The sequence below is a fragment of the Arvicola amphibius genome, chromosome 4, assembly GCF_903992535.2.
Source record: "Arvicola amphibius chromosome 4, mArvAmp1.2, whole genome shotgun sequence".
Taxonomy (NCBI): Eukaryota; Metazoa; Chordata; class Mammalia; order Rodentia; family Cricetidae; genus Arvicola; species Arvicola amphibius.
Window position 1 is genome coordinate 106,271,913 of NC_052050.1, and position 10,571 is coordinate 106,282,483.

Sequence of the window (10,571 nt, forward strand, 5' to 3'; positions counted from 1 at the left end):
CTGCAAAACCATTGCTTGTGCCCGGGGCAGGAGGCACACGTCATCCCAGCCTGTCCACATGTCACCATGCTTACATGCCATTAGTTCAAAACTTCTCAGCCGTGTGGGGTTCCTGCAACCTGAAGACCTGAGCTGAACCCTCCCACCCCCGACCTGCAAAGGAGAGGCAACTCCAAGCTAGTCTCCACCCCACACTGCCACATATGCAGTTCCCCAAACACAAAAATAAAAAGATCCACCTCAACACTTGGGAGGCAGAGGAATCTGAGTTTGTGGCTAGCCTGGTCTACATATTAAGCCCCTGCTTCCAAAAATAAAAATTTAAAAAAAGCAACGAAACGTCAGCATACTCCTTAAGTTTGGCTAAAACCCCAGAAGTTACCAGGAAAAGATTTTTAATTTTCCTTCTCTCCCCTCCTCCAGCTTAGATGGCCACATCAGTGGGACCAACGCTTTTCCCAGCTCTGGGGAACAAGGGGGCAAATTATGGCTCAAAGTAGCTGCCTTAAAATAACCCGTGCTCAATCCTAAAACGCCATGTTTACATTTATAGAGAACCCACAGGCCCTGGCAGCTGGGGGCTGCAGCTGGTGACCTTGGCCACAGGCGCCACTCCCTGTCCTCCTCAGGGCCTCTCCCCTCCCCAGCCACACCACTGCGGTGATTCTTCCAAAGATCCAAAACTTTAATTAGAAAACACCAAGTCTTATAAAAATGAAGCAGGCGGCAAAGATGCCATCGTCTCCCTTATAGTAAATACAATCTGCCAGTCACTTATATACAATATCATAAAAAAAGACACGGGTGACAGTACACTCAAAAGGCCATTTCTCACAAGGCATCTAGCCTCGATCCTCTAGTGGGGACCCAAGGGAAATAAGTCAATTAATTATTGCACCATTTTGAAAACATTCGTCACAGGCTCCTGTCTTCTTCCCCGGGGCCTTCAGTCACGGTGGGGGCCAGAACTGGTGGCATTGTCTTGCCACACTCCCAGCCCCGTCCTCAGGGTCCAATAAATAGCAGTCAGTTTGCAAAAGGACCGTGCCCGGCGCGTGGGACCCGCCACGGCCGTGCATGGAGTAGCCAGGTCTACCCAGGCTACATATGTCGCTTCATGTGCAGGGCCAAGTGGTCGGACCTGGAGAAGGCGCGGTCGCACAAGTGGCACTGGAACGGCCTGTGACCTGTGTGCTTGCGGTAGTGGCGGGTAAGCTCGTCTGAGCGCGCGAACTTCCAGCCGCAGCCGTCCCAGTTGCAGTGGTAAGGCTTCTCACCTGAGGGGGAGGCAATGACAGTCAGTCTCAGTTTCCCCCCCCCCCCCCAAGGCCTAGTTCTTGCACCCAGCGCCCAACGGCACCTGCTCCCTCCCCCTCTCCATTGTGCTCCCGATGCTATCTCAGGTGCGCCTCTCCCCTAACATTCTCTGATTAAGTATGGAGTACACTAGGCTAGCTGTGAATTCCTGATGCTCCTGCTTATGACCATTGGCGCCAGGCGTTATACGCAGGGCTGTGGATGGAAACCGTGTCCTCCGTAGACCCTAAGCCCGCACTGGTGCCCCTAGCCAAACTGTTAATCTGCCACGCCCCCTTGCCAGGACCAATGTGTGGTAAATGTACCATTTCCCTTCCCTCCGTAGCCTAGCCTGAACTCGCGGTCATTCCCCTGCCGCAGCTCCACCCCACCCCCGGTGAGGCCAGGCTCCCACCTGTGTGCGTACGCAGGTGCGCTTTTAGATGCGAACTCTTGGTGTAGGTCTTGCCGCAGTTGGCATAGCTGCAAGTGTGCGTGGCGGCGCGCTTGCGGGGCCAGGAGCGGCGGCCGCGTTTGGGCTTGGCCTCCAGCAGCTCCAGCGGGGACGAGGGCGGGGTGAGGAGACCGCGGGTGGCGGGAGGAGGTAGGCCCAGGGCCGCCGCCGCGGCGGCCGCGTCGTCGAAGAGACCGAAGGCGCCGGGCGCGGGCTGCCCGTAGTGCAGCGCCGGACCGGGGCCGCCGAAGCCGGGGCCGAAGGGCGGCGGGAACGGGTTGCGGGGTCCCGGCGCGGGGAGGCGCGTGGGGCCGTCGGGGCTGAGCGGCGGCGTGTCCGGGGGCGGCGGGGGACGACCGGCGGGGCCCCGCATGCATGCACCTGCCGCTCCCGGGGCGCCCTCGAGCTTAAGCCCGCGCGGCCCGCGGGTCAGGCCGGGCGCGCAGCCGTAGCCGCCGCCGTCCACCTCGGGGGGCTCGGCCTTCACCAGCCGCCCCGGGGGCGCAAGGACGAAGCGGCCGTGCAGAGCCGGTCCCGGGGACGCGTCCAACTCCGGGCGCAGCAGCTCGGTTCCCAGGCCTGCCGCGGGGGTGCCGTAGGGCGGCGGGGCGCCCGGCTCCGGGTAGTAGAACGCAGGCGGCGGAGGCTGTGGCGGCGGCTCGGGAGGGTTCTCGGCACCCAGACCGTCCAGTCCCATGGACAGGATGAAGTCCAGAACGCTGTTGAGGTCCTCATCGGTGCCGCTCGCCTCGGGCTCGTTGCGCGGCCAGCGCTGCTGGAGACAGGACGCGGGACGTGAGCCCGGAGCCGCCTTTTGCTCCCCGGTACCCCAAGGTCTAACTCAACTACCAGGCGCCCGTGGTCTGCACCCGGTGTTCACCCATCCATTACACGCGCGCGCGGGTCCTCAGCCCCTTCGCCCGAGATCTAACTAACTCCCCGGCGCCTGCGATCCGCACCCACAGGTCGTTATCCTCGCGTGGTGTCCTAAGCTCCTGCGCTAACTTCTCTGTTCCCCCACAGCCTGAGGTCTAACTCCTCACCGCCGGCAGTCTAACTCTCCGAAGCGCAAGGTCTCCCCGGCCGCTCGCGGTCTGCGCCCTGGCGCTTGCCATCCCCAATCCTCGCCTCTGCGCCCACATCCTGTGGCCAGGTCCTCTGCTGCGCCCCCACCCGCGGTCCCCCATCGCCCTCACCTCCTGGAGGCCGCGCTCGCACGGGCTGGCGAAGGTGGCAAAGGACGGCAGGATGGGCTCGCTGAGCGCCATGGCAGAGACTGTGTGTCGCGGCCCGGCCCGCCCAGGCCTTATAGGCGCGGCCGGCACGGGGGGGCGGGCCAGGAGGCGGTGGCGGAAACGCGTCCCGGATGGGGACGAGCTCTGGACTCAGCCTAAATTTAGCCGCGGTATATAAGCCTGGCGGCGGCGGCGGCGGCACCCACTGCGGGAGCCCGGGCTGCTCGCCCCGGACCCCGCCCCCTGTGTCCAAGGCCCGCCCCTGTCCGTCCCCATGACGACGGCGTCAACACTCCGGGCACAACAGCCAGACTAGCATGCGGGGGTGGCACCTGGGACTCCGCGGGGAACACGGGCTGAGGAGGCTTCCCCGGTGTCTCCCCAGCCTCAGGCCCTCGGAAACCTAGACCGATGCATGGGAAGTCTGGGGTCACTGTTGATCAGAGAGACGCTCTGTGAAATTCTTTTGTGAGCCTGACATGTAAGCTACTCTGGAAGCTAAGGCAGGAGAAAGAAGAGTTTGGGGCCTGTCTGGGCTACCGGGGAAAGTTGAAGGGGCGGTTACGTAGATTCTCTTGTCGCTCTGACAGACAGACACAAGGAAAAGCATAGCATGGTGATATACACCTATCCTCTGAACACTTGGGAGATTGAAAGCATTAGGTTCAAACCAGCCCTGACTACAGGAGACTCTGTCTCAAAAAAACATAAAACAAAAACAAAACAAAGCAAAAAACAAACAAAAAAAAAAAGCAAAACAAAAAAACATGGAGCAGGCCAAGATGGCTCAGTGTTTGCTTTCAAGCCTGACCCATAGTCCCCAGGAGGAGAGAATGTATTCTCATATGTCACCTTTGACCTCCACAGTGCACTGTGGCACACATGCCTACACACACACACACACACACACACACACACACACACTCGTAGTAAAAAGTTGCAATGCAATAATTAAAAGTTACAATCAACAGCTGGGCTCCAGTGGTGCACACCTTTAATGCCAGCACTCGGGATGCAGAGGCAGGAGGATGTCTCTGAGTTCAAGGCCAGCTTGGTCTACAAAGAGAGTTCCAGGGCAGTCAGGGCTATACAGATAAATGCTGTCTCAAAAAACAAAACAAAATAAAATAAAAAGTATAATAAGTAGATAAATACCAAGTATTGGGTCTCTGGGACCTTTTTACCTCCCACATGAACCTCAGAAAAACCCTTCAAGTGCAGGGAAACTGAGGCCAGGGTGCTGGGAAGTGTTGTCATCTGGCTGACACAAAGGGCAAAGAGTACTTTCAGTGGGGGATGGGCATGTCAAATAAATATACATAATACCCACAGGGCCCAAACAGAAAAAAGGAAATAGTGGAAGAGGAGGAAGTGTGTGGTAGGGCCTGGGGCAGGGAAAATGATGCAAGTCTGACCCACCCAGGAGCAATTGTTGAGGTAATATCTGAAAAAAGCAAGGGGGAGCCATCTGGGTAAGGGGGAGCAGTGTTTCAAGTCATACCTGAAGTAGGTGCTGAGGGATACAGTTAGCCTGGGTGCCAAGGATCCCAGGGGCAGCCCCTGCAGCAGGGTTAGGTGGCTGCAGGTTCCATATTGACCCAGCCTCTGCCCCTTACCCACCACTGTGTGACTCTGTGTAGAGGCCTTGCCTCTCCGGGAAATACAGATACATCAGCCCCCAACACTCCTCAGGTCGTTTCTAGACAACAGCAGTGTCACACCAGACCTGCAGTCCTGTGAACTCTAGCTCTCTATGGAGGACCAGGGCTGTGTGCGACGTTGTTACACTGTGTTAGTTAGGGACCAAATCACCTGGGACTGAGGGCTCCTCAGCACCTCGTCACAGAGAGGGAGAACGTCACGTGTTTCTCACAGAGCGCAAAAGCAGGCCAGAGCTGTTTATTCCGGATCAGAATGACCTGGGCGGAAGGTGTCTCAGTTTCCCTAATTTACCATAAGAAGCAAAACATGCGATTTGAATCATTCCAGCCAAGGTTTAGGATTCTGGGGGAATTGCTGAGTAGGGAGTTTTGTTTGTTTTTATTTGGGGTGTGTGTTTTTCTCACATAGCCCAGGAAGGCAATCTCCCTGCTTCTGCCTGCCTCCAGAGTGCTGAGATCCCAGACCATAGGCCACATGGGTTGCTGGATCAGTAGGGTTTGAGTCTGTTCTGAATTGCAGACTTCTTTTCCTTGTCATTCCTAGATGATTCAGAAAGATGTGACTTCCAAAGCTGTCCTGTCTTAGGTGCAACCCACCCGGTGGTATTTTGCAGTCTATGGGAGTCCTGGAGGGGTGGTTCAGTATGTACCCACATGGGGCCTGTAACCTCACCTCCAGGCGTCCATGGCCTGTTACTAAGGGGTTTGAGTGTCTGGGCACCCTGATAATCACTGGCACGAACTCCCTCAGAGAGTCACAAGAACGACTAATAAATAACACAAGACCCTGTGAGGATGCTTGCCTGTCATCCCAGCACGGGGGATGGGGGGGCTTCGGACCTGGAGAGATGACTCAAAACAGTAAGGATGCTTAAAACTAAGCCTGACAGCTGGTGTTCAATCCCTGGGAGAGTCCTGGCTCCTGAGGTCCTAGGGCCTCCCACACAATCACACACAGATAAAAAAAAAAAAATACAACTTTTAAAACTATTGAGAGCTCCCAGGGTCTAGGAGCTGTTACCAGGGCTCCAGGTAGGGCTTCCCGGCCTGAGCCGCCCCTAGCCTGAGGAGTTTGGGAACTTCTCCTTTCCCGCAGGTCAGGTGCTGGTTGCCTCAGTAGCAGGGCCCTGGCTGGCCCGGGGAGCTTTTGAAATGCGGATTTCTCTTTCTGCCTACTTTCTCCTTGTACAGCTTTGTTCTGACACGTGCCGGTCTTCTGTGCTCAGGCGCCCCGGCTGGGTATTTTGAGTAATTTCAAATGGAGTGTTTTGTTTGCTTCTGGTCACCTTTGCATCTTTTATCTTAGTCTTTAGTCGTCCTTTGTCTTTACAAAGATTTCTCTCCTAGTAAGTGGCCTGCCTTCAAATTCTCGTAAGGGCACTCTTTGCAGGGTACATTCTGAATAAAATGTCTTTTAATTGTATTCATTATTTTTTATTTATTTAGAAAGAGAGGTATGCACCTCTTTGTGAAGTCACCTCTCTCCTGCTGTGTGATTTCTGGGATTGAACTTGGGTTGGCAGGCTTGGTCGCCAGAGCCTTAACCTCTGTGGCCCTTGCTGGACCTTGGATTTTTTTGTTTGTTTGTTTTGTTTTTTCAAGATTTGGTCTCAGGAGGCTCAGGCTGATCTTGAATTCTTGACTGTCCTGCCTCAGCCTTCCAGTCCTGGGATGACAGAGAACCACCACCATGGACCTGGCTTCCATTTTTAACTTTGGTGGAGTCCAACTTTTTGATTTTTCCTTTCCTTGCTTGAGCCTCTGGTGTTGTGTCCTGTCAGCCTGTCAGGGAACTAATGTGTCCCCTCAGCTGTCAGGGAACTAATGGGCTTCTGTTTCTTTATGGTGACTTTGGGGCTGGGCTGGGCTGGAACCCCGGGCCTCTGGGCCTTCCCCAGAGCCAGGCCTCTGCCTTGGAGTTTGGACCTTTGAGTTTGCAAGTGATGAATGCACTTTGTGTAGCTGTTTAGCCAGTAGGCCCCACTCGTTCCTCTGTGGGAGCTGCTGCTCTTGGCCCCATTCGCTGGTAGTTCCCGGCACACGTGGGTTTCGAGGTGTCTTTTGACCTCCCTGCACAGCTGCTGCTCTTTTCTGAACTGGTTTTCTGGTTTTCTTTTAGTGTGTGTGTTCTTTTTCTTCATTGCTAGAAAGAGAGAGGGTGTGTGCCTGTGTATGCATGCCATGAAGGCACACCACATGCCACAGCACGTATGTGGAGCTCAGAGGAACTTGTGTCTCTCTTCTTCTACCATGTGTATCTCAGGGACCGAACTCATGTTGGCAGCAAGCGCTTTTACCCACCAAGCCATCTCGCCTGTTCTTATTTTTGGTGTTTTTTTTGTTTTAGACAGGGTCTCACTGTGTAGCCCTGGCTGGGCTGGGACTCACAAAGATCCTTCTGCCTCTGCTTCTCAATTGCCTAAACTCAAAAAAAAAAAAAAAAAAAAAGAGTGGCACAAATGCCTTTAAACCCAGCACTTGGGGAGCAGAAGCAGGCAGACCTCTGAGTTCGAGGTCAGCCTGGTCTACACAGCAAGTTCTAGGACAGCCGGGCTACACAGGGAGACATGGTTTCAAAAAACAAACAAAAAGCATGGATTTACTTCATGTGTATAGATGTTTTGCTGCATGTACGTCTGTGCACCATGTGTAGTATCCTAAGAAGAAAGCACTGGATCCCCTGGGACTGGAGTTGCAGACAGCTATGAGCTGCCATATTGGTGCTGAGAATTGAACCCAGGTCCTCTGGAAGAGCAGCCAGGGCTCTTAGGGGCTGAGCCATCTCTGCAGCCCCCAATGTGTGCCCCTTGATTTCTCTATATGAGATGCCCTGTGGTTGAAGTCAGATCAACAGCCCTATGCCTCAGAGAAGCTGTGCAGCTCTGAGGGGCACCCACAGAGGCAGTCCTCAAACACCCATACAGATGCTCAAGGTGTCCCAGGAGTCCTGACACACACCTAGAATCCCTGCCCTTCAAGAGTTGATGCAGGAGGATGGCCATGAGTTCAAGGCAAATCTAGGCAACAGGATGAGAGAGAGATCTGGTCTCCACAAACAGCAAATCAGAACTGGTAAGGTGGCCTATTGGTGAAGGCTGAGCACCCGCGTTCCATCCCTGGAGCCCATGTGGTGAAGGGAGAGGAAGGCCTCCCATAAGTGGTCCTGAGTCCCTCCCTGTGCACCGTGGCGTGCACACACACACACAAACATGTCTGCATACAGGAACACAAAATAAATGTGGCCTTCTGAAAGCAGCAGCTCAGGTTGCTGTGGTGGCCACCTGTCACCCCAGCACTGGAGAGATGGAAGCAGTAGGGTCCAGGCCAGCCTGGGCTACATGAGACCCTGTCACAGAGAGAGAGAGAGGGGGGGGGAGGGAGGGAGAGAGACAGAGAGAGAAACAGAGAGAAACAGAGAGGAAAAAGAACTCAGAAGCCCAAAGGAGGTGCCTGGTAGGCAAATGGAGGAGACCTTTGTTAGTGATTCCTCAGCGGTGGGGATCAGCTCCAGGTCTGTCACACATCCCCCTCTCCATGGGGATGCCCTCACTCTCATGGCCCCTTCTGCTTATAGTCCAGTAGGACAAGGGACTTGGTCACCATGGCTAGGACAGCACAGTCAGTGTAGTCAATCATTGAGCTAGGCCTCATCAAAAATTATTATTTTCGTTAAATTGGGCTTAGTGTTTTAGAATCTTTATTTTTGAGAATGTCATATGTGTGCAATGTTTTCTGGGCCTTTGATTGTTTAGACAAGGTCTGTATGTCACTGGCTGGGCCAGAACTTGCTATGGAGACCAATGAGGCCTAAATCACAGAGAGCTGCCTGCTCCTCTGCCTCCTACTCCTCAACTGCTGGGATTAAATGGGTGGATCACCAAACACCAGGTACAATGTATTTATTATTATATTTATTTGTTTATTGAGGGGCTGGATCTGTATGACTGAGATCCTTCCCAGCTGTGAGACATGAACACTTCACTCCTCTAGGCTCAGGCCTATAAATCAGTGCTGTTTGATTGGCTGTGTCTGTCTGTGATCTGTGACTGACTACTGATGTCTGCATTGAGTGAAGGATTAAATAGTGTACCTGTAGCTTTGCCAGGTTGTCTTCATGGGGCTCAAGAAAACCTACAAGTTTCAAAATCTGGGCTAGAAATAAATGCTGGTACCCAGAAGACACGTAGATTGAACTAAAGAAATATATGGTCTATATCCTCAGTAGTCTCAAACTCTGTGTGTGTGTGTTTAGTCTTCGTCATTGTAGGAGCCCATGATCTCCTGTTTCTGGCTCCTGGCCATTTCTAGGTTCCTTTCATTTTTTTCCACAACTGGATTCTAGACTGCCCTTCTCTCCACCAACTGTTTTCTCCAAAATTGTTATTGTGTGCACTTGGCTCAAATCCCTGATAGCAAGCGCTCAGGAATGTGTCCCGTAAGACGTCACATAAAATACAGCTGAGCTTCCAAGACCTTCTGAATGCCCCGGAGGGATCACAGTGACAGCGGAGGCAGAGGAGGGCACGCCCAGCTGAGGACACCGAGTGTTTCCACTTAGTGTTCCTGCGGAGCCTGCGCAGGCTGGGGGGCTGCTGGGAAGTTTGGGATTGCTGAGTTTCTTTTACTGGAATGCAATCCAGTGGTGGTGCATACCTCTAATCCCAGCACTCGGGAGCAGAGGCAGGAGGAACTCTTTGAGTTAAAGGCCAGCCTGGTTACAAAGTGAGTTCCAAGACAGTCAGGTTATAAAACACAAAGTTTGATCCTGCTTTTCCTCCCCCCCCCCCCCCCCCCCCCCCGCTACCTCTCCTTGAGATGTGTGGATCTGGAACTCTCCCTGCTACACAAGCTGGCCTTGCCTCCACTGCTCAGTGTTCTTGACCCCTGGGCCTCCTGGGCACAAGCATGGCAGGTGTACGCCCCAGGCCCGACTTTATGAAAATGAATTTCTTGTCCTTGGCTCTTGTAGCAAAATGCTATGAGAAAAGCCACTGTCCAGTTGATGTCGTTTCTGGTACTTCCTTATTTACGTCTGTCTGTTTGAGAAAGGCTCTCATGTAGCCCAGGCTAGCCTCAACCTATGCCCCAAGGATGACCTTACCCTCCTATTCTTCCTCCTTCAACCTCCAGAGTACTGGGATGGACCCAGGGCTTTTCAAATGCCCGGCAAGCGTACTCTCATTGCTGGGGTGAATTGCACCCCACTCCATCCCCTCCGGGCTCTGGTCAGATCCTCCTGTCTCTTCCACACAAGCTTCAGTCTCATGAATATGCACGACCCACTTGGGGTTTGCATGGTTTATTGATCACCTACTTTATGCAGGGTCTGGCACTGAGCAGTACCATGTGCTTTCTCATCTAATCTCATCTTCATACATGCAGTGGACTCTAGGGTTCCTCATCCCCCAGTGGGGCTGACACCTGAGCTGCATGTGTTCATAGCAGTCAGGCTTGCTGGGCTCAGCTGTCATCCAGAATTCGGGAGGCTGAGTTACATACTGACGCCCTGCCCCCCAAACAAGAAAAGGGCTGGAGGGGCAGTTTGCCAGTTCAGATCACTTGTTGCTCCTGAGGAGGACCAAGTTCCGTTCCTTGCTTCCAAGTCGTGCAGCTCACAACTGCCTGGGGTAGAGAACCCTGAGCTACAAGAGGCATTCTATGAAAGCCAAATCTCAGCTAGTATAAACATGTTTCCTTGGCACGGCGCCACACCCCCACCCATGGCTTCTTCAGCAGACAGAGGACTAAGTCGCCTTGGAAGATGCCATATGGTGGACAAGAGAGAATCCCAACCCTGCCTGCCTGGGCTTCTGGTGGGGGAAGTGGGCTGGGTAGCCTTTAGCCTCCAGATCTTCAGTGCTCACCAATCCTGTTGCCTCTCAAAGTATATTTAATAGATGCTGTGGCTAGCTCTCATGGGCCACG

The 10,571-nt window shown here is 53.8% G+C and overlaps 1 protein-coding gene across 1 annotated transcript; it reads right to left on the bottom strand.

Moving 5' to 3' along the window:
• Positions 1-664: 664 nt before the first annotated feature.
• On the bottom strand, positions 665-3,018 carry Klf2 (Kruppel like factor 2). Its single transcript, XM_038327120.1, has 3 exons — positions 2,947-3,018; positions 1,712-2,522; positions 665-1,277 (listed from the first exon to the last, which is right to left on the bottom strand). The coding sequence occupies exons 1-3, from the start codon at positions 3,016-3,018 to the stop codon at positions 1,102-1,104; spliced, it is 1,059 nt and encodes a 352-aa protein (XP_038183048.1). The 3' UTR covers positions 665-1,101.
• Positions 3,019-10,571: the final 7,553 nt, after the last annotated feature.

What these genes read in the sequence shown, in the direction of transcription:
- Klf2 (XM_038327120.1), bottom strand. Translation starts at nt 3,018, where the DNA reads ATGGCGCTCAGCGAGCCCATCCTGCCGTCCTTTGCCACCTTCGCCAGC. An exon ending in GCGAGCGCGGCCTCCAGGAG is followed by an intron (nt 2,523 to 2,946) that starts GTGAGGGCGATG and finishes TGTCTCCAGCAG; the next exon opens with CGCTGGCCGCGCAACGAGCC. An exon ending in GCACCTGCGTACGCACACAG is followed by an intron (nt 1,278 to 1,711) that starts GTGGGAGCCTGG and finishes CCTCCCCCTCAG; the next exon opens with GTGAGAAGCCTTACCACTGC.